Source organism: Salvelinus namaycush, chromosome 28 (assembly GCF_016432855.1).
Source record: "Salvelinus namaycush isolate Seneca chromosome 28, SaNama_1.0, whole genome shotgun sequence".
Classification (NCBI taxonomy): domain Eukaryota; kingdom Metazoa; phylum Chordata; class Actinopteri; order Salmoniformes; family Salmonidae; genus Salvelinus; species Salvelinus namaycush.
In genome coordinates, this window is record NC_052334.1 from 27404046 (window position 1) to 27428347 (window position 24302).

The following is a 24302-nucleotide window of genomic DNA, read 5'->3' on the forward strand; positions in this document are numbered from 1 at the left end:
AATAATGGTTAAATAAAAAATGTATAAATACAGAGCAGATACAGAGATTGATGATGTTCTCAGCCTGGGCTCTCTCTCACCAGCTTCATTTTCATGTGTGCACTCCAAGATGTGCACACATGTCCAGACATTTACATCAAAAAGAGGACCATCATGAAATTAATGTTCATATTCAACATCTACTTTGATTTGAAAAATTGAAATGCAAAACAAGGAAAAGGAAAGGCAATGAGACATTCTGACAGAAAATTCAATCGTATACCAATGCTCACTGTCAAAAACGTGGTACAAGATTACTGAAGGTTATGACCTATTGGCTTGATGATCAAAGCTCAGTACAGCCCTGGTTTGATTGGCTCATTATCAGCCTTTGAAGGCTTAACTAGGAGCCCTGTTGGAGACCTGACGTTCTCCTGGGTGCTGTGTTAGAGGTGACGTCGCTTTACCCTCTGTGAGAGCGAATCCAAGACACCCCAGAAGATCTTCTTTGTGAGGAGCAGTTCCTCGTCTGAGGCCATGCCGTAGCTGCCCCAGCCTGACGGCAGACAGTAGTACTTCCAGCTCTGCTCGTAGTGGTTGGTCAAGAGCTGTGGAGGACACACAGGGTCAAAGGTCAGTCCATTAGACTTGGTGGGAGGATGTATGTCCACTCTGCTGTGAGCTACACTGAAGGATTGGCAAACAGACGCCTTAGTAACTGGCATACCGAAACACAACATCCTGGCACCGAGCCAAACATCCCACGTAGGATCTCAAGCTGATGATACGTCATGCAAAATTAGTTCTTACTAGCTCGGCATAAAAACAGACAAGTGCCCCATGTGAGTGGAGGCAGAATCAACTGTGTTCAGTCTTCCACAGGCAGGCTGCTATTATTACTACAGTCTCTCTGGAGGGAAAACTCTGACAGAGAGGAGCAGTGGAGTCAACACGGTTCAATTCAATTCTTCCAGGCTGCTCTCTGCTCTCCGACGCTCAGCTGTTGTATTAAAAACAGCACAACTGCCAACATCTGCTTAATGCTGGGAACAACATCGTTAATAGGAGAGAGACGGAGTGAGAGACAGAGCGGGGGGGGGGGGGGGGAGCAGAGGAAGAGAGAGGGGGGGCAGGAGGGCAGAGGAAGAGAGAGGGGGGGGCAGGAGGGCAGAGGAAGAGAGAGGGGGCAGGAGGGCAGAGGAAGAGAGAGGTAGAGGGAAGGAGAGGACACATACCCTGAGAGGCATCTTGCAGTACTCTGTCAGCAAGGGCACGTCAAAGACCAGGCGGCGCAGGAGCTGCTGCAGCATGGAGGGGCGGAGGTACCTGCAGACAGAGGAGGACCAGGGAGGGAACAGGAGATCAGAGAGACATCACCCAGAATAATACTGCTTCTGTTTAGCTTAAGTGTTTCTATGGCCACACAGTGGCCACACATTGCTTCCAAGAGTACATAGTGGAACACCTTACCTGCAGACAGCCAGCAGACACTCCTCGATAGCATCTCTCTGGGCCTTGGTGAGCGAGCGGCCCTTGGACAGCCTGTAGATGGTGTGTAGCGTGGAGTCGATTAGCGTGGCGTAGTGCTCTGTGCCAGCGAAGTGGGGGGCACAGCGGGTGAGCAGGGGAAGCATGGCAGAGCCAATGTACCTGTTCATGGCCAGAGCTGTCTCTGTGGTGCTGAGTACCTCCTACAGGGGAGTGGTCAGAGGGCACAATAGACCTGTCATATAGCAGTCATCTCACCACCTAAGCACAACTTCAACTGTTCCACAATCACTATCATTAGGTATGCTCACAGATAAGACTTTCAACTACTGCAAACAGAAGCCAAGTGTGAAGCTAAATCTGCACATTTGTCCTTAGGGAATTGCTGATGAGGAACTAAAACAGCGGGGCAAAGCACTGTGTCCTCCTAGGGCTAGTCATATCTACAGAGTACTACTCTCTAATACCAGGCCTGGAACTCTGAGCTTAGCATCTTGTTGCATGGGAATCAAGCAGACTTATATTTTCTAACTGCTGGATTACGTGGGTAGTTGATCATTAGCGCTTCCTAGTGTGGATCAACGTGCTGTGTGTCTGTATAGGAGTGGGGCGGCTGGTGGCTCAGGGGCTATTCTTGGACTTGTGCTGGGGCTGGGGTGGAAGGTTGTCTCAGAAAAAGATCCAAAACAAGCAGAGCCAGGGATATTCCAGCCCTTGTCAAGAGGCTCACCGCCTGCCTGCCAAGGCAATCACCAGGGTCAACCTCCACAAATACTCCAGTCAGCCCACACACACACCAGACTTTTTAGACAATCAGTTTTAAATACACCAACTCCCTCTCACACACAAGCGCTTAAATACACAGCATCCACTCCACTCAACTCCCACATCCTTGAATACCGCAACCCACTTGTCTGGTAAACAACGAACTAGATGGTAAAACAAACAACTTGATGCCTTTGCCTAATATGGTCTCCCACCTCTCAGCTGAGGGTGAGCCCACCACCTACCGTGTCCAGAGAAGCAGAGGCTCGCAGGTCTGGCAGGAAGCCCACTTCCAGCAGGTGAAGTAGGAAGCTTTGGTCCTCGATACCATAGACCCGGTCCAGGAATAGCACCATGGGGGCCTTGTGGTCCGGGCAGAAACTGGCCGCCATATCAGGCTCGGTCACAGTGCCGTCTGTGGTGGAGATAGAGAGGTGGAGAAAGTGAAAATAGGATATAGAAAATGGTGAGATACACAAAGGAGGAAAACAAAATAAGAATATGGAGGTGGTGAGTCTCTGTGTAAATATGACTTGTGTTCTACATGTTTTTCTTGCAGTATTCACACAGCTGGAGAGCTACCCATACATTCTATCAAGTCTCTTCTGTTGAAGAAAGCCATACGTATTCATTAGCAGCACTGCAGGGTTTCTGTGGAGGGAGACACAGCTGAGTGATTCAGTTCCCACTGGGCATAGATGTAAATTTAACATCTATTCCACGTTGGTTCAACCACTGTGTGGCCAGTAGGTTGTTGGCTAGCTGACAGCTCTCGTTGTGTGGCGGTGCTAGCTAGCAGCGCCTTAAGATCCGAGCGTTGCCTTGCTTGTGTAGAGCAATCAATAGAGAAAAATACACAGTAACAGAACAGAAATGAGAGGGAGATGAGGAGAGCAGAGCAGGCTTACTCAAAGCTGTGGGAGGTAGACAGACATGCACTGTGAGCTGGGATCAACAGCACTTCAGCACCACCCTTGGGTTTCCTACTTTATTATGAATAACTCAACCAATTTTACTGGGCAGTCCTCTACCTTTGTGAATGACAGGCATCTTGAGGGCTATGCTGATGATGCCCACCAGGTCTTCAGTGGGCACTAGGGAGCGCAGGATGGCACGGATACGCAGGGCCTCCCCTTTCCCCTTGTTAATCAACTGAGGGAGGATGAGAAGGGCATTAGTCCTATTGGTGGAGAACATACATTCATTCAACCTTTACTTATCCAGGTGAGTCAGAGTGAACAGATGCTGAGATGTTTCGAATGCAAATGAACTCAGAGTAGGTAAGAGTACATATGATCTGTGATGGGACCATCAGCTAAACTCACGTGCATCTCTGGGGCACAGCGTCCCAATAGGTCGATGAGGGCAGAGTAGAAGGACATGATGGCATTCCCCATGTGAACCACCTCTTCCTCCTCATCATCCTCAGCAGACCTGCCCACAACAAACACAGAAGGGGGAGTGAGAAGGTCTGATGGGTCTTGTTATCTTAATTAACTGATGAGGATCTTACAGGGTTTACTTTGCCATGTACTATTAGCTCTACCCAGCTAACACATTTGGTTCTTTGGAAGTTGTAGGAACGTATGTATTTGGTTTCCCAATGGTTCTGGGAACAAAGCCATAAGCTTCCTGACTGGTAAAATGAAACGTTTTATAAACGTTCTTAGAACGGAAGTGAAAATTTTGCCTGTTCTGGGAACATACATTTTTAGGTTGCAGGGAGGTTCTGAGAACGCTTTACTATGGTTCCCTGAACGTTTTCCTGGGAGGTTTTATTATTTTCTGAGAATGAAAATTATAGGCTATTTGAAGGTAATTAAATTACGGTCTGAGAACATGTTTCACTAAGACTTTTGATAACACTGCTGGCTTAGGTTAACTGTTTTTAATTCCAAGCAGAGATAGGACACATTAATCATGCTAACACGTCTTTTTTATTGTGGCATGGCGTCAGTTAGATTCAAACATGTGATCCTCTGTTCTCTATCCACGCAATCAGTCCACCGCGCCACCAGGATGGAGTTAGCATGCCATACATTTTTTACTCATGAAAAGTTGTTAATTTTAGTCTATATAAACAGAACCCATTTCAAAGGAATCAAGCACTCTTTAAGATCAGGTGTGACCAATTAATGGATGCGGCAAACACACCTGAACAAGATAGTGGATAGATAACAGGATGTACAGTACCAGTCAAAGGTTTGGACACACCTACTCATTCAAGGGTTTTTCTTTATTGTTACTATTTTCTACAGCGTAGAATAACACTATTATGAACACCAACACTATGAAACAACACATATGGAATCATGTAGTAACCAAAAAAGTGTTCTCTCAACCATGTTCATGAGGTAGTCATCTGGAATACATTTAAATTAACAGGTGTGCCTTCTTAAAAGTTAATTTGCCGAATTTCATTCCTACTTAATGCGATTGAGCCAATCAGTTGTGCTGTGACAAGGTAGGGGTGGTATACAGAAGATAGCTCTATTTGGTATAAGACCAAGTCCATATTATGGCAAGAACAGCTCAAATAAGCAAAGAGACAGTCCACCATTACTTTAAGACATGAAGGTCAGTCAATGTGGAAGATTTCAAGAACTTTGAAAGTTCCTTCAAGTGCAGTCACAAGAAACATCGAGCGCTATGATGAAATTGGCTCTCATGAGGACCGCCAACAGGAAAAGAAGACCCAGAATTACCTCTGCTGCAGAGGATTAGTTCATTAGTTGCAGCCCAAATAAATGCTTTACAGAGTTCAAGTAACAGACACATCTCAACATCAACTGTTCAGAGGAGACTGAGTGAATCAGGCCTTCATGGTCAAATTGCTGCAAAGAAACCACTACTAAAGGACACCAATAATAAGAAGAGACTTGCTTGGGCCAAGAAACACGAGCAATGGACATTAGACCGGTGTAAATCTGTCCTTTGGTCTGATGAGTCCAAATGTGATATTTTTGGTTCCAACCACTGTGTCTTAGTGAGACGCGGTGTAGGTGAACGGATGATCTCTGCATGTGTATTTCCCACTGTGAAGCATGGAGGAGGAGATGTGAGGGTGTGGGGATGCTTTGCTGGTTACACTGTCAGTTATTTATTGAGAATTCAAGGCACACTTAACCAGCAAGGCTACTACAGCGATACTCCATTCCATCTGGTTTGCGCTTAGTGAGACTATTACTTGATTTTCAACAGGACTATGGCATACTTCCAGGCAGAGTAAGGGCTATTTGACCAAGAAGGAGAGTGATGGAGTGCTGTATCAGATGACCTGGCCTCCACAATCATCCAACCTCAACCCAATTGAGATGGTTTGGGATGAGTTGGACCGCAGAGTAGGAGAAATCCATGACATCATGGGGATTTTCCAGTATCTATACTGTTTTGTCAGAAGTGGGGAACATATATGAACATATATCAATATGGGGTTAATCATTAGACATGTGTAAGCATAACGTAGCCTGGATCCATGTGAATGTATAAAGCTGGTCCAATATAAAGCTACCTGTTAGACATGTAAATACAGAACGTAAGTAGAATCTACGTGAACGTGCCAAGCTGGAACAACAGACTTGACCGTTCTGGGCCATGTCTGATCTTGTGATCATACGTATATGGGTTAATCATTCATAGGCAACATAGGCCTGAACTTGTGAAGGCCAGTGACTATGTACTTTAGTTAATCAACACTAGAACCACAAGACATTGGGGAGACATGTTACATACTGGGAAGATATATTTGTATTAATCAAGTACTATTAGAAAAGCACTTATATTAGGAACATATACAGTATATGCAATAAATGTATTATTTTGTTGTATTAGAACTGTGGTGTCGCCACCAATATAATCTAAACTTGAGCAAGATAAGTCAGATGTGGGCGTAAACAAGCCAGAATTGAGACAGAAAGATAATGGTGGCGCAGGGCCAAGGGGTGTTAATCATTTACATAGAAAGTAGTTACTATGTATGTTATGCAAGAGTGGAAAGGTATAAAAGCTCTTCCATGGATTTGCTCGGCTTCTGTTACTTTTGTAATAAAGTCTAATTGAATTTACAAGTTCCGGTATCTGAAAAATATTTGATTCAATATTTCCACGACAAGAGTCAAGGAAAAGCAGCCAACAAGTGCTCAGCCTATGTGGGAACTCCTTCAAGACTGTTGGAAAAGCATTCCAGGTGAAGCTGGTTGAGAGAATGCCAAGAATGTCATCAAGGCAAAGGGTGGCTACTTTGAAGAATCTCAAATATAAAATTGATTTTGATTTGTTTAATACATTTTTGGTTGTTACATGATTCCATATGTGTTATTTAATAGTTTTGATGTCTTCACTATTATTCTACAATGTAGAAAATAGTAAAAATAAAGAAAAACCCTTGAATGAATAGGTGTCTCCAAACTTTTGACTGGTACTGTATATGTTTAAAAAATAACATTCTTAGAACGTTACTAATGTTTTCTTGTGGTTTTTATGGAACGCTTTCTTAATGTTCTGAGAACATGTGTTTAAATAGAACCATGAGGAAACCTGCAGAAAACATTATGCTGAAGTACTGAAATGCCCACAGAAGAATGTTTAATGTTCTCTGAACGTTCTGAGAACATGACTTTAAATAGAATGTTATGTTCCAGCTGGGTATGCTGTTAGCTCTTGCTCTATAGCTATGGCAGGTACAGTATGTATCTTACATGTCAGAGCTGACCCCCTGGGCAGAGGAGGGCAGGTCCAGAGCAGGGTTCTCAGAGATCTTGATGGCCTCCTTCATGGCTGCTAGCAGCCCGTTACCCCCCTCTCCTCTCAGGGCCGGACCAAAACACTCTGGACGCCTGATCAGTAGCTTCACCACCACACTGGAGTTCTCCTCCACACTCTCACCTGGAACACACACACAGACACACACACCAGGTTAACAAAACAAATATATCAGTGGTAAACTGCATTAGCACATTGACATCGACACAAGATGCACAGAAAAATGCATTGGAGGTGGAAAAACACACACATATATCAACAACTCTGACATAGACATAATACTCCCACGAGCACCCAAATGCCTCAGAGGTGAACAGCATCAGATATAAACCTCATCTAGTGAGTGCTTGCCAATGTATCGCTATTTTTTTTTGGTCCATCACTGTCAGGAAAGAAATTAATGGCTGCCCTGCTCTTTCAGCCAGGAGCTGTTCCTCCACTGAGCTCTACTGGCACTGAGGTTGTAGCTCCCAGATACTAACATTCTCAGGCAGTCTAGCCTGCTCTGCAGCATACAGACAGGCCCTCTCTAACACTGCCTACACCTGGTGTGGAAGGCACCGTACAGTACCAAGCCCCATTTTCCACTACCCTACAGAGACCAAGGTTCAGTACAGTAGCTGTTGACAGTCATTACAGTACAGTGTCCTAGCTACCATTAACAAAGACAGCAAAGCGCAGGAAGGAGAGGTAGCGCTCGCCCTCTATGGGGTTCCAACCGATGTCAGGGTAACCTTTGTCCAGCAGCATGGGACAGCTCTGGAGCCCACAGCCTGCTAGGTACGTCACCACCTGCAACACACAACCAGGACACAAATCAGGACACAATCAAGACACAACCAGGACAAGCTTAATAACAGACACATGTACTGAGGATAATATTAAACACATAGACACAAAACACTAATTCTAATGCACACACATCAACATACACAAATCCACTAGAGACAGCATCTCCTACCTTATCCAGGTCGGGTTCCTCCAGGGCCAAGGCCAGGCCGTTGTTGTCCATCACAGAGGAGGCAGCCACGTCTAGAGGAGTAGAGCCCCTCATGGCCGGGGACGCTGTGGGCAGAAAACATATATAGGATCCAATTAAAGTAGCTTCTTTCTTACAGGCATTTACAACAATTATGGTATATAGAGAACAAATCTCCATTCCACTAAGTCTGAGGTAGTCAGCAATTGTGTAAATTTGTGTCTTTATTTTATTTTTTATATAAAATCTGTAATGTCTATGTTAATGTTTTAAATGTATGCAAATTGAAAAGTAATTTTGTCTGCAATGTATTTTTCGTTATGTGTGGGACCATAAATCATAAATCATTGAGATGGGAGATAGTGGGAGTAACATAAAGCCAACAGCAGGGAGCAGCATTTACACTTATGAACCAGGACCAGGCTCTGATTGGACTGGCAGATTGTTCATCTGCCAACAGCTGAGTGATACTGATCTAAACCAAACTTTCCAGCTCCTACTTGCAACAATTACACATAGCTTCTATTGTTTCACTGAGTTTATCCAAGCCTATGAACACTGTTTGAGGAGAAATCACTGATGTAAAGGACACTTCCATTTCTGTGTTTTCATAAACAGAAATATTCAAAAATGTGTAAAATATCTGTACACTAACGCTCAAAGGCTTTGTCTAATACAGGTGCAAGACTGTGATTAGATTATCCTTTGCCTGTGGACCATTCTGTGTGTGAGTTATTCCAGAAGAGAAGCAATCTCTCTCTGCCAAAGCAGGGTGTTCAGAGTGACTGTGGCATCTCTCCTGATAGAATGTACAATTACCCTCTCAACTGATGAATTCTCAACACGACCGACTGGCCGAACACACACACACAAACACACACACACACACACCTTTAATCTCAGATGTGTGTCTAATGTACGCAGACTGACAGCTCAAGGACCTAACCTGAGGCCCCAATGAGATTATTGTCCATAATAATGAGAACAGCGTCAGAGATGTTGTCACACCCAGTGTAACTACAGTATGAGCCAGTCGTCCCAATATCAAATAAGAGACGCTGGTTAAATCATGTCATTTTCCTGTCAGATATGCTCCATAAAGCCAGAGGTGTAAAGTGCTAAGCAAGGTCATAAAAAAAACTGACTGAAACAGGGAAGGAGTGCCTTGAACTTGCCCAATAATAAACGCTTGATTTTGTTTTCTGTTTTAATACAGTGTGTACTAATAAATTAGACCCAGGTGTACCTACCCAGGCCCACGCTGCTGTTTTCCAAGAGGTAGCTGAGGTGGTCAAACATGGCCTTCTGGTTCTGACGACTGATCCTGCAGAAGTAACACAGGAAGCGACAGCAGCTGGCCACCATCTTGGGGAACGCTATCTCCTGAGAGAAAAAGACAGAGAATAGGCTTAATGGAGGTTCAACCTGTACAATTCTCAGTACAAAACAGACACTTAGCTGATATACAGTGCATTCGGAAAGTTTTTCCACATGTTGTTACGTTACATGTTGTTACGCCTTATTCTAAAATGTATTAAGTCATATTTTTTCGTCATCAATCGACACACAATACCCCATAATGACAAAGCAAAAACAGGTTTTTAGGATTTTTTTACATCAGTATTCAGACCCTTTACTCAGTACTTTGTTGAAGCACCTTTGGCAGGGATTACAGTCTCGAGTCTTCTTGGGTATGACGCTACAAGCTTGTCAGTCTTGTATTTGGGGAGTTTCTCCCATTCTTCTCTGCAGATCCTCTCAAGCTCTGTCAAGTTGGATGGGGAGCTTCGCTGCACAGCTATTTTCAGGTCTCTCCAGAGATGTTCGACTGGGTTCAAGTCTGGGCTCTGGCTGGGCCACTCAAGAACATTCAGAGACTTGTCCCGAAGCCACTCCTGCATTGTCTTGGCTGTGTGCTTAGTGTCGTTGTCCTGTTGGAAGGTGTACGTTCGCTCCAGTCTGAGGTCCTGAGCACTCTGGAACAGGTTTTCATCAAGGATCTCTCTGTACTTTGCTACGTTAATCTTTCCTTCGATCTTGACTAGTATCCCAGTCCGTGCCGCTAAAAAAACCATCCCCACAGCTTGATTCTGCCACCACCATGCATCACCGTAGGGATGTTGCCAAGTATCCTACAGACACGACGCTTGGCATTCAGGCCAAAGAGTCTTAGTTTCATCAGACCAGAGAATCTTGTCTGAGAGTCTACAGTTGCCTTTTGGCAAACTCCAAGTGGGCTGTCATGTGCCTTTTACTGAGGAGTGGCTTCCGTCTGGCCACTCTACCATAAAGGCCTGATTGGTGGAGTGCTGCAGAGATGGTTGTCCTTCTGGAAGGTTCTCCCATCTCCACAGAGGAACTCTGGAGCTCTGTCAGAGAGACCATCAGGTTCTTGGTCACCTCCCTGACCAAGGCCCTTCTCCCCCAATTGCTCAGTTTGGCCGGACGGCCAGCTCTAGGAAGAGTCTTGGTGGTTCCAAACTTATTCTATTTAAGAATAAATGGAGGCCACTGTGTTCTTGGGGAACTTCAATGCTGCAGACATTTTTTGGTACCCTTCCCCAGATCTGTGCCTCGACAGTCCTGTCTCGGAGGTCTATGGACAATTCTTTCAGCCACATGGCTTGGTTTTTGCTCTGACATGCACTGTCAACTGTGGGACCTTGTATAGACAGGGGTGTGCCTTTCCAAATCATGTCCAATCAATTGAATTTACCACCGGTGGACTCCAATCAAGTTGTAGCAACATCTCAAGGATGATCAATGGAAACCGAATGCACCTGAGCTCAATTTTGAGTCTCATAGGTCTGAATACTTTTTTTATTTTTAATAAATGTACTAAAAGGTCTAAAAACCTGTTTTCGTTTTGTCATTATAGGGTATTGTGTGTATATTTATGAGGATTTTTAAAAATGTAATACATTTTAGAATAAGGCTTGGCCTCCTGAGTGGCACAGCTGGCAGCTTCATTAAATAGTACTTGCAAAACACCAGTCTCGACTCCGGGATGCTGGCCTTCTTGGCAGAGTTCCTCTGTCCAGTGTCTGTGTTCTTCTGCCCATCTTAATCTTTTCTTTTTATTGGCCAGTTTGAAATATGGATTTTTCTTTGCAACTCTACCTAGAAGGCCAGCATCCCAGAGTTGCCTCTTCACTGTTGACGTTGAGACTGTTGTTTTGCGGGTACTATTTAATGAAGCTGCTAGTTGAGGACTTGTGAGGCGTCTGTTTCTCAAACTAGACACTAATGTACTTGTCCTCTTGCTCAGTTGTGCACCGGGGTCTCCCACTCCTCTTTCTATTCTGGTTAGGGCCAGTTTGTGCTGTTCTGTGAAGGGAGTACTACACATCGTTGTACGAGATCTTCAGTTTCTTGGCAATTTTTCGCATGGAATAGTCTATTCTTGTTCTAAGAAATGAAGGCTGACGAGATTCAGAAGAAAGTTTTTTGTTTCTGGCCATTTTGAGCCTGTAATCGAACCCACAAATGCTGATGCTCCAGATACTCAACTAGTCTAAAGGCCAGTTTTATTGCTTCTTTAATCAGAACACCAGTTTTCAGATGTGCTAACATAATTGCAAAAGGGTTTTCTAATGATCAATTAGCCTTTTAAAATGATCAACTTGGATTAACTAACACAACGTGCCATTGGAACACAAGAGTGATGGTTGCTGATAATGGGCCTCTGTAAGCCTATGTAGATATTCCATAAAGAATCTGCCGTTTCCAGCTACAATAGTCATTTACAACATTAACAATGTCTACACTGTATTTCTGATCAATTTGATGTTATTGTAATGGACAAAGAAATTTGCTTTTCTTTCAAAAACAAGGACATTTCTAATTGACCCCAAACTTGAACGGTAGTGTATATATATATTTTTAGAATAAGGCTGTAACGTAACAAAATGTGGAACAATTCAAGGGGTCTGAATACTTTCTGAAGACACTGTACTATAAGTAGATGTAAATCTTAGCTCTCACACAAGCAAAGAGACAGAGGAGTGTGTTGAGTCTACTGACTACTTGGTTTCCTCAGGGCTTGTTACTATAAATCCCCTTCACTAATGAATGCCTGCTGGGATGTCTTTATTTCTGCACTCCTCTGCCTTCCCAACACACACTCAGGCTCCCTGCTACGTGCAGTACAGTCACCCTTACATTGCTCTGCAGCACATACACATTGAAGCTCTGGAAAACCTGACTTATGTATTAAATCCTACGACCAATATTTTCTCAAGCTTGTTTATTGACGTGGTGCCAAAGTTCATGGACATTATTACAACGACGTTCAAGAATGACACCTTACAATTGCGGAATGGAAACAGGAAGCTTTTGTTACCTTTCTCACACCACTACAGTATCCATTTCAACACACACTTTCCACACCCCATTGTTAGAGCTCAATTTATGTCCAGAACTTTACTGAGGGTCAGGGCTGTTGAAATGCCTGGTTTATTATGTAAATAGTATTGTAGAACTCTGGTATTGATGGTCCATTTCAGGGTGAGTCATTGATATGAATGCTCAGAGTGAAAAGGCTGTGAACTCAGCTGGCCCACATCTGCCACCACCTTTCACACTGTGTTTGTAAGCACCACGGCATATTAGGCAGCCATCATTCAAAATGTAATCATACATACAGTAGCATGGGAAGGGTGTGGCATGCACAGGGGAGGACCAGGAGGTTGAACTCAGACTTCTATTTAGGAATGGGATCCTAGCCAGAGTTGCCAGATTAACAGTGAGTACAGTGAGGACAAACCTAGCCTGCCTCTCTCCTTCCACACTGAGTCCAAACCTAGAGTCACTGGGTCCTGATTGTGACAGTGGAAAGCAGTTTGCACCGCAGGATCCAGAGATGGCCTCAATGAAGCTCGAAGACAGCAGTTAAACACTGGAGCTGAATGTCAACATTAAAGATGAAGAAGAGGTGCAAAATCTGTTTATCATGGTAAGGGCAAGTTCTATCTTTCTAGAAGTTACCCACTCGGCACAAACTGGTTGAATCAATGTTGTTTCAACGTATTGTGACGTGGAATCTATGTGAAAAATACATTGGATTGGAAAAAGGCATCAACTGTAAAATGTTGTTTCGAGGGTGGAATTTCAACTACAGGATTATGTTAGAATTTTAACTGATTTTCAACATAGACAAACATTGAATACAATATGTTGAATTTGTTCCTTTGAAACAATGTCAGATCTTCAATGTTATATCCACTATAAGAAAGAAAGAAAACAATAGGTCGGGCAGCATTTCCTACTGGGGAGTTAAGGATAACTTAAAAACACAGTAACGTATACATAAAAGAGAGAAGCCTTACTACTGCTCTGACCCTGGAGAGTTTCTCTCAACTGGGCCACTTAAAAATACACCAAAATAAACACACAGGAGAGAAGCCTTACTCCTGCTCTGACTATAAAAAATGCTTTATAACATCAAATGACCTTAATGTTCATCAGAGAGCACACACAGGAGAAACCTTACTTCTGCTCTGACTGTGGGAATAGTTTCTCCGTGTTGAGCTACTTAAAAAGACACCAATGTATACATAAAGGATAGAAGCTGTACTACTGCTCTGACTAAGAAGAGTTTCTCCCAATTGGGCAACGTAAAAACACACCAACAGATACATACTGGAGAGAAGCCTTACTACTGCTCTGACTGTGGGAAGTGCTTCACAACATCAGCTGAGCTAAAAGTTCAGAGAATACACACAGGAGAGAAGCTTTACCACTGCTCTGACTGCGGAAAGAGTTTCTCTCAACTATGGATGGGCACGGTTATTTGAATATTCAAAAATCCGAATGGACGTTAATATTAGATTACTTGAGAGAGTATTAATAAAAATCATAATACAAATAAGGTATTTTTAAAAAGTCTGTCTAAAATGAAATACAACTAGTTTTTTTCTTTTTTCTTTCACCTTTATTTAACCAGGTAGGCTAGTTGAGAACAAGTTCTCATTTGCAACTGCGACCTGGCCAAGATAAAGCATAGTAATTCGACACATACAACAACACAGAGTTACACATGGAATAAACAAAACATACAGTCAATAATACAGTAGAAAAAATAAAACAAAAGTCTATATACAGTGAGTGCAAATGAGGTAAGATAAGGGAGTTAAGGCAATAAATAGGCCATGGTGGCGAAGTAATTACAATATAGCAATTAAACACTGGAATGGTAGATGTGCAGAAGATGAATGTGCAAGTAGAGATACTGGGGTGCAAAGGAGAAAGATAAATAAATAAATACAGTATGGGGATGAGGTAGATAGCCCATCTGTAAACAGCCCATCTATGTACAGGTGCAGTGATCTGTAAGCTGCTCTGATAGCTGGTGCTTAAAGCTAGTGAGAGAGATGTGAGTCTCCAGCTTCAGTGATGTTTGCAGTTCGTTCCAGTCATTAGCAGCAGAGAACTGGAAGGAAAGGTGACCAAAGGAGGAATTGGCTTTGGGGGTGACCAGTGAAATATACCTGCTGGAGCGCGTGCTACGAGTGGTTGCCGCTATGGGGACCAGTGAGCTGAGATAAGGCAGGGCTTTACCTAACAGAGACTTGTAGATAACCTGTACCCAGTGGGTTTGGCGACGAGTATGAAGCGAGGGCCAACCAACGAGAACGTACAGGTCGCAGTGGTGGGTAGTGTATGGGGCTTTAATGACAAAACGTGACAGACTGTATCCAATTTGTTGAGTAGGGTGTTGGAGGCTATTTTATAGATGACATCGCCGAAGTCGAGGATCGGTAGGATGGTCAGTTTTACGAGGGTATGTTTGGCAGCATGAGTGAAGGATGCTTTGTTGCGATATAGGAAGCCGATTCTAGATTTAATTTTGGATTGGAGATGCTTAATGTGAGTCTGGAAGGAGAGTTTACAGTCTAACCAGACACCTAGGTATTTGTAGTTGTCCACGTATTCTAAGTCAGAGTCGTCCAGAGTAGTGATGCTGGACGGGCGGGCAGGTGCGGGCAGTGATGAATTGAATAACATGCATTTAGTTTTACTTGCATTCAAGAGCAGTTGGAGGCCACGGAAGGAGAGTTGTATGGCATTGAAGCTTGTCTGGAGGTTAGTTAACACAGTGTCCAAAGAGGGGCCAGAAGTATACAGAATGGTGTCGTCTGCGTAGAGGTGGATCAGAGAATCACCAGCAGCAAGATCGACATCATTGATGTATACAGAGAAGAGAGTCGGCCCGAGAATTGAACCCTGTGGCACCCACATAGAGACTGCCAACAGGCCCTCCGATTTGACACACTGAACTCTATCAGAGAAGTAGTTGGTAAACCAGGCGAGGCAATCATTTGAGAAACCAAGGCTGTCGAGTCAGCCAATAAGAATGTGGTGATTGACAGAGTCGAAAGCCTTGGCCAGGTCGATGAATACGGCTGCACAGTAATGTCTCTTATCGATGGCGGTTATAATGTCGTTTAGGACCTTGAGCGTGGCTGAGGTGCACCCATGACCAGCTCTGAAACCAGATTGCAGAGCGGAGAAGGTACGGTGGGATTCGAAATGGTCGGTAATCTGTTTGTTTACTTGGCTTTCAAAGACCTTAGAAAGACTGGGTAGGATAGATATAGGTCTGTAGCAGTTTGGGTGTAGAGTGTCACCTCCTTCAAAGAGGGGGATGACCGCAGCAGCTTTCCAATCTTTGGGCATCTCAGACGATACGAAAGAGAGGTTGAACAGGCTAGTAATAGGGGATGCAATAATTTCGGCAGATCATTTTAGAAAGAGAGGGTCCAGATTGTCTAGCCCGGCTGATTTGTAGGGGTCCAGATTTTGCAGCTCTTTCAGAACATCAGCTATCTTGATTTGGGTGAAGGAGAAATGGTGGGGGCTTTGGAGGGTTGCTGTGGAGGGTGCCGGGCAGTTGACCGGGGTAGGGGTAGCCAGGTGGAAAGCATGGCCAGCCGTAGAGAAATGCTTATTGAAATTCTCAATTATAGTGGGTTTATCGGTGGTAACAGTGTTTCCTGAGCTCAGAGCAATGGGCAGCTGGGAGGAGGTGCTCTTATTCTCCATGGACTTTACAGTGTCCCAGAACTATTTTGAGTTAGAGCTACAGGATGCAAATTTCTGTTTGAAAAAGCTGGCCTTAGCTTTCCTAACAGCCTGTGAATATTTGTTCCTAACTTCCCTGAAAAGTTGCATATCACGGGGGTTATTCGATGCTAATGCAGAACGCCACAGGATGTTTTTGTGCTGGTCAAGGGCAGACAGGTCTGGAGTGAACCAAGGACTATATCTATTCCTAGTTATACATTTTTTGAACGGGGCATGCTTATTTAAGCTGGTGAGGAAGGCACTTTTAAAGAATAACCAGGCATCCTCTACTGATGGGATGAGGTCAATGTCATTCCAGGATAGCCCGGCCAGGTTGATTGGAAAGGCCTGCTCGCAGAAGTGTTTTAGGGAGTGTTTGACAGTGATGAGGGGTGGTCGTTTGGTCGCAGACCCATTACGGATGCAGGCAATGAGGCAGTGATCGCTGAGATCTTGATTGAAAACAGCAGAGGTGTATTTGGAGGGGGAGTTAGTTAGGATGATATCTATGAGGGTGCCCGTGTTTACGGATTTGGGGTTGTACCTGGTAGGTTCATTGATAATTTGTGTGAGATTGAGGGCATCAAGCTTAGATTGTAGGATGGCCGGGGTGTTAAGCATGTCCCAGTTTAGGTCACCTAGTAGCACGAGCTCAGAAGATAGATGGGGGGCAATCAGTTCACATATGGTGTCGAGAGCACAGCTGGGGGCAGAGGGTGGTCTATAGCAAGCGGCAACAGTGAGAGACTTGTTTCTGGAAAGGTGAATATTTAGAAGTAGAAGCTTGAATTGTTTGGGTAAAGACCTGGATAGTAAGACAGAACTCTGCAGGCTATCTTTGCAGTAGATTGCAACACCGCCCCCTTTGGCAGTTCTATCTTGGCGGAAAATGTTATAGTTAGGGATGGAGATTTCAGGGTTTTTGGTGGTTTTCCTAAACCAGGATTCAGACACGGCTAAGACATCCGGGTTGGCAGAGTGTGCTAAAGCAGTGAGTAAAACAAACTTAGGGTGTTATGTTAACATGCATGAAACCAGGTTTTTACGGTTACAGAAGTCAACAAATGAGAGCACCTGGGGAGTGGGAGTGGAGCTAGGCACTGCAGGTCCTGGATTAACCTCTACATCACCAGAGGAACAGGGGAGAAGTAGGATAAGGGTACGGCTAAAGGCTATACGAACTGGCCGCCTAGCAGGTTCGGAACAGAGAGTAAAAGTAGCAGGTTTCTGGGAACGATAGCATAGATTCAAGGCATAGTGTACAGACAAAGGTAAGGTAGGATGTGAGTACATTGGAGGTAAACCTAGGCATTGAGTAATGATGAGAGTGATATGGTCTCTAGAGACGTTTAAACCAGGTGATATCATCGCATATGTAGGAGGTGGAACAACATGGTTTATTTAAGGCATATTGAGCATGGCTAGAGGCTCTACAGTGAAATAAGACAGTAATCACTAACCAGGACAGTAATGGACGAGGCATATTGATATTAGAGAGAGGCATGCGTAGCCAAGTGAACATATGGGTCCAGTGAATGGTTGGGCTGGCTGGGGACACGGCGATTCAGACAGTTAGCAGGCTGGTGCTAACAAGCTAGCAGTTAGTAGGCCGGGGCTAGCAAGCTAGCAGTTAGCAGACCGGGGCTAGCAAGCTAGCAGAAGGGCCTTTGGGGGACGTCGCGATGGAGGTAAGTCTGTTTTTGCCTCTTCGCGCGGTGACGTCGATAGACCAGTCATGGATTAGTAGAGTTCCAAGTAGCTCTACGTAGCTAAGAGGCCGCGGTTAGCAGAATGGGCCTTCAGCAGACGTCTCGCCTGAGGGGCCTGTTGGAATCCTCGGGCAGATTATGTCGGTATTCCAGTGGTAGAGGATCGGCGGGGTTCCGTGCCCCGTACCGGCAGTAGAAGGGGTCCGGATATTTTAGCCCAGTAGTGGGCTTCGGTGGTAGCCCAGGAGCCCTAGCCAGGCTAGCTTCAGGCTAATTGGTGCTTGCTCCGGGATGGAGACACTGGCCAGGAGTAGTCACCCGGGATTGCGGTTAGCTAGTTGCGAAAATCCAGATGAAAATGTTCAGAGTTTGCGGTAGGAATCCGGGGATATGGCGAGAAAAAAAATAGGTCCGTTATGCTCTGGTTTGAGTCACGTACGAAACTGGCGAGAGCTTTCCGAGCTAAAGGTTAGCTGATGACCGCTAGCAATAGTTTCCTGACTGATAGCTGGTAGGTAGTTAGCTTCAGTTGAGGGATTCCTGATCCGAAGTAAATAGAAATACTTTATTTTAAAAAATAGATCCACGCCGCATTGGGTGAGGCGGGTTGCAGGAGAGTATTTAGAAGTTGAGGTTTAGGAAAATATTTTTAAAAGATATGCGAATAAAAATATATATACAAGGGACACAACAGGACAAAGACGTCTGACTGCTACGCCATCTTGGATTTTTTCCCCAACTATCTATGTGACATTGCTACATAGTCTACGAGGATAAACCATGACATTCACCATTTTTATAAAACAGTTTTTATGAGTGCGTCCCATAAAAAAGACGCACCGGAAGCCTACACGTTTCACACATGTACCTTGTTATTGTCAGTCAATCAAAGTGGCGCTACAGTCAGAGGCTCCATGTGTAGCAAGTGAAGTGGGAGATTTCTAGTCAATGGAAAATGGAATTACAATTATGGAATTAAGTTGGCTAAATGAGAAGTAGTAGGCTACAACGATCAACCAAAGGGTAGGCTATTGTTTAATATGAATGGAGTTGTTGTAGACAAGTACGGGGAGCACAGCAAAATAGCCTCAATTAGTCTTATTATGTTAGCTAGCTAGCTTCTTTACAACGATTTGATGCAGTCAAGACAGGCACTACCAGATGGTAAGATCGATAATTTATGGCCACTGGAGGAATTACCATTAGACAGAAGAGGTAATTGCCTCAGGCCTCACATCATCAAGGGGCCTAATGAGCTGGGCATAATACAATTATTGTAATTAAAATTATTTTTCCAGTGTGGCCTTCTGCATCTGTGGTGGAATGTGGCCGAGCTACAGCTGTGCTTGTCAGACAAGGAGACATCCCGAAAATCTCTCTCACAGTTTGGGCTACACTCTAATATGACCCCCCCCCCCCCTCTCCGTTTCACTCGACAACCCCCACAAGTGTCATGGTACCGGGATGAATGTACCCCCAAAAAATTTATGGAAGTGAATAGGGCATTTCCACATTAAATGTATATGGGTAATTCCAGGATTTCTTTTTCTTTTTCTGAGCTTTCTCATATCTCTCAGATATAGGACAAACACTTCAAAACAAAACAAACAACTTTTTGGGGGACTATCTGTTTTTCCATGTATGAATCTGTTATTCAATGCGTTTCTACGGGCTAATAGCAGTAAGGCCAAATTCAATGTTTCATCAAATGTTACATTTTTTACAGATACCTAAAGAGATCCTAAAATTCAAAATCAAATAGCTAAATGACCCTTGGTATGACCATCTTAAAACAATTCCCCCCCGGCTTAGACTCTAGAGCAGGGGTGTCAAACTCATTCACAGGTGGGCGGTGGCACCTTAATTGGGGAGGACAGGCTCATAGTAATGGCTGGTATAGAATAAATGTAATGGTATCAAACATATGGTTTCCATTTGATACCATTCCATTCACTCCATTCCAACCAATATTATGAGCCGCTGGTTTTTTATTTTCCTTTCAATTAAGACCTAGACAACCAGATGAGGGGAGTTCCTCACTAATTAGATAACTTATTTAATCAATCAAGTACAAGGGAGGAGCGAAAACCCGCAGACACTCGGCCCTCTGTGCAATGAGTTTGACACGTGGTCTAGAGAGCAGTTTAAATACAAAAAATATGTTCTAATGTAGTTCCCTTTAAATGGGAGTTGTTATGCTGCATCTGACACCTACCCAGTAGTCGCACAGTGCTAATTGAATCTCTCATCAACACCTCTGCAGTATGGCATGGATGCTGTGATACACCAGTCTCTTCTATCCTAACTACTGTACCTGGGACTTCCCTCCTCCCAGCACGTTGACCATCACCTCCATCACCGTCTCATGCATGCCCAGCACACGCATCAGGTTGGGGTGCTGGTAGAATATCTTGTTGTTCATGATGTCACTGGATGGAAATACAAAACACAAGCAACTCTGAACATGAGAGAATACTTAGAACAGAGTGATGCCTGAACATGCAACACTGCTATTGTATCGATCTTAGAAGTTACCAAAGGCTTGTAAACAATATTTCATCCACTAAAAACACCTAATTATCAGACTATGTTCATGCAGACTTTGTTGTGACGTGCCCTTGCCTACCCCAGACCGTCGATCATGAGTTTCTCCTCCTCCTTGCCCATGCGTACGGACAGCAGTGATCTGATCTGACCCAGAGAGGCCAGCAGGTTGATGGTGTCCTGTATAGAGGCAGCACTGATAGTGTAGCTCTTCCTCATGGCCCGGAGCAGTTCTCCAATGCTGTCGTACTGTCTCCTCAGCAGGCTGAACATCACTCTGACCAGCTCGGGGTCCTGGACATGGCACTCCTGAGCCCAGCTCACCATGGTCTGGCTAATCAGCTCTTTAAGGTTGGCTGGGGGAAATTGCAGAACCTCATTAACTCCTAGACTTTAGACTGTTAGGATATAGGTTATATACTGGATAAGACTGAGATGTCTTATTTAAGATACTCTTTGAAGACGTAGGGTTTCAGAAGATGGGCAGGGACTCTGCTTTCCTAGCATCAGGGGGAAGCTCATTCCACCATTAGGGTTCCAGGACAGAGAAGAGCTTTGACTGGGCTGAGCGGGAGCAGAGTCCACCTTAGGGGTGGGATGGCCAAGAGACCAGACGTGGCAAAACGGGATACAATAGTGGTAAAGACAACCAGTATTTAAAAAAAAAAAATCACCTTTGTTTAACCAGGTAGGCCAGTTGAGAACAAGTTCTCATTTACAACTGTGACCTGGCCAAGATAAAGCAAAGCAGTGTGACAAACAACACAGAGTTACACATGGAATAAACAAACGTACAATCAATAACACAATAGAAAGAATCTAGATACAAATGAGGTAAGATTTGGGAGGTAATGCAATAAATAGGCCGTAGTGGCGAAGTAATTACAATTTAGCAATTAAACACTGTAGAGATAGATGTGTAGAAGATGAATGTGCAAGTAGAGATACTGGGGTGCAAAGTAGCAACAACAACAAAAATATGGGGATGAGGTAGTTGGATGGGCTGTGTACAGGTGCAGTGATCTGCTCTGACAGCTGATGCTTAAAGTTAGTGAGGGAGAAATGAGTCTCCAGCTTCAGTGATTTTTGCAATTCGTTCCAGTCATTGGCAGCAGAGAACTGGAAGGAAAGGTGGCCAAAGGAGTAATAGGCTTTGGGGGTGACCAGTGAAATATACCTGCTGGAGCACGTGCTACGGGTGGGTGCTGCTATGGTGACCAGTGAGCTGAGATAAGGCGGGGTTTTACCTAGCAGAGACTTGTAGATGACCTGGAGCCAGTGGGTTTGGCGACGAGCATGAAGCGAGGGCCAGCCAACGAGAGCATACAGGTCGCAGTACTGGGTAGTATTTGGGGCTCTGGTGACAAAATGGATGGCACTGTGTGATAGACTGCATCCAATTTGTTGAGTAGTGTGTTGGAGGCTATTTTGTAAATGACATCGCCGAAGTCAAGGATCGGTAGGATAGTCAGTTTTACGAGGGTGTTTGGCAGCATGAGGGAAGGATGCTTTGTTGCGAAATAGGAAGCCGATTCTAGATTTACTTTTGGATTGGAGATGCTTAATGTGAGTCTGGAAGGAGAGTTTACAGTCTAACCAGACACCTAGGTATTTGTAATTGTCCACATATTCTAAGTCAGAACCGTCCAGAGTAGTGATGCTGGACGGGCGGTCAGGTGCGGGGAGCGATCGGTTGAAGAGCATGCATTTAGTTTTACTTGCATTTAAGAGCAGTTGGAGGCCACGGAAGGAGAGTTGTATGGCATTGAAGCTCGTCTGGAGGTTAGTTAACACAGTGTCCAAAGGGCCAGAAATATACAGAATGGTGTCGTCTGCGTAGATGTGCATCAGAGAATCACCAGCAGCAAGAGCGACATCATTGATGTATACAGAGAAAAGAGTCGGCCCGAGAATTGAACCCTGTGGCACCCACATAGAGACTGCTAGAGGTCCGGACAACAGGCCCTCCGATTTGACACACTGAACTCTGTCTGAGAAGTAGTTGGTGAACCAGGTGAGGCAGTCATTTGAGAAACCAAGGCTGTTGAGGCTGCCGATAAGAATGTGGTGATTGACAGAGTAGAAAGCCTTGGCCAGGTCAATGAATACGGCTGCACAGTATTGTCTTTTATCGATGGCAGTTATGATATCGTTTAGGACCTTGAGCGTGGCTGAGGTGCACCCATGACCAGCTCGGAAACCAGATTGCATAGCGGAGAAGGTACGGTGGGATTCGAAATGGTCGGTGATCTGTTTGTTAACTTGGCTTTCAAAGACCTTAGAAAGGCAGGGTAGGATAGATATAGGTCTGTAACAGTTTGAGTCTAGAGTGTTTAGAGTAGACGGTAGTATGTTAGATGCTACTAATCCTCTAAGTGGGAGCCTTTTTAAATGTTCTTTATCCAGCGGAGACTTGCTTGCAGTATCAGCCCTAGCTGATCTTAGCTCTGCAGTGCCTTCTGGCCTGTGTGTCCTTGTGCACAGAGAATGACCTTCTCCATCTATAGAGGTCTGCCCCAGAGACATAGCAGGGCTCATCTGGCCCCTCAGTATCAGCCCTGCACTGCTCACAAATCCCCCTCACACTGCTGTTAAAGACAATGCACTTAACTAGCTGATCTCACTTCTATCCATTGTCACCATGCAAGAGACACAATTGAAACCATTCAAAGACTCATTTCAGAAGCCTGGCTCAGTGATGCAAATTACAGCCTGAATTAGAAGCAGCTCTCTCTCTGCCGGCTTTGAGTGCCTTCGCTGGGCATCAGTCAGCTACAGGTAGAACACTGTCTGTGTAGAACACACAGCAACAAGTAGAACAATGTCTGTGTAGAACACACAGCAACAAGTAGAACACTGTCTGTGTAGAACACACAGCAACAAGTAGAACACTGTCTGTGTAGAACACACAGCAACAAGTAGAACACTGTCTGTGTAGAACACACAGCAACAAGCAGAACACTGTCTGTGTAGAACACAGCAACAAGTAGAACACTGTCTGTGTATAACACACATCTACAGGTAGAACACTGTCTGTGTAGAACACACAGCAACAAGTAGAACAATGTATGTGTAGAACACACAGCAACAAGTAGAACACTGTCTGTGTAGAACACAGCAACAAGCAGAACACTGTCTGTGTAGAACACACAGCAACAAGTAGAACACTGTCTGTGTAGAACACAGCAACAAGCAGAACACTGTCTGTGTATAACACACATCTACACGTAGAACACTGTCTGGTAGAACACTGTCTGTGTATAACACACATCTACACGTAGAACACTGTCTGTGTAGAACACTGTCTGTGTATAACACACATCTACAAGTAGAACACTGTCTGGTAGAACACACATCTACAAGTAGAACACTGTCTGTGTATAACACACATCTACACGTAGAACACTGTCTGTGTATAACACACATCTACAAGTAGAACACTGTCTGTGTATAACACACATCTACAAGTAGAACACTGTCTGTGTATAACACACATCTACAAGTAGAACACTGTCTGTGTATAACACACATCTACAAGTAGAACACTGTCTGTGTATAACACACATCTACACGTAGAACACTGTCTGTGTATAACACACATCTACACGTAGAACACTGTCTGTGTATAACACACATCTACAAGTAGAACACTGTCTGTGTATAACACACATCTACAAGTAGAACACTGTCTGTGTATAACACACATCTACACGTAGAACACTGTCTGTGTATAACACACATCTACAAGTAGAACACTGTCTGGTAGAACACACAGCAACAAGTAGAACACTGTCTGTGTATAACACACATCTACAAGTAGAACACTGTCTGTGTATAACACACATCTACAAGTAGAACACTGTCTGGTAGAACACACATCTACAAGTAGAACACTGTCTGTGTATAACACACATCTACAAGTAGAACACTGTCTGTGTATAACACACATCTACAAGTAGAACACTGTCTGTGCATAACACACATCTACAAGTAGAACACTGTCTGGTAGAACA

General features: G+C 44.2%; 1 protein-coding gene across 1 annotated transcript in view; it reads right to left on the bottom strand.

Annotated features, from left to right (window-relative positions):
- The window catches only part of LOC120023630 (ryanodine receptor 3-like), a 190862-nt gene that overhangs the window by 40772 nt on the left and 125788 nt on the right, over positions 1 to 24302 (bottom strand). The window contains exons 38-49 of the mRNA XM_038967675.1: positions 20372 to 20645; positions 20060 to 20174; positions 9223 to 9352; positions 7955 to 8058; positions 7650 to 7785; positions 6930 to 7116; positions 3558 to 3666; positions 3264 to 3384; positions 2478 to 2647; positions 1450 to 1670; positions 1215 to 1305; positions 447 to 587 (exon numbers count right to left, since the gene is read on the bottom strand). Coding sequence (XP_038823603.1) covers positions 447 to 587; positions 1215 to 1305; positions 1450 to 1670; positions 2478 to 2647; positions 3264 to 3384; positions 3558 to 3666; positions 6930 to 7116; positions 7650 to 7785; positions 7955 to 8058; positions 9223 to 9352; positions 20060 to 20174; positions 20372 to 20645 — 1799 coding nt within the window. The remainder of the gene's footprint in view (positions 1 to 446; positions 588 to 1214; positions 1306 to 1449; positions 1671 to 2477; positions 2648 to 3263; positions 3385 to 3557; positions 3667 to 6929; positions 7117 to 7649; positions 7786 to 7954; positions 8059 to 9222; positions 9353 to 20059; positions 20175 to 20371; positions 20646 to 24302) is intronic.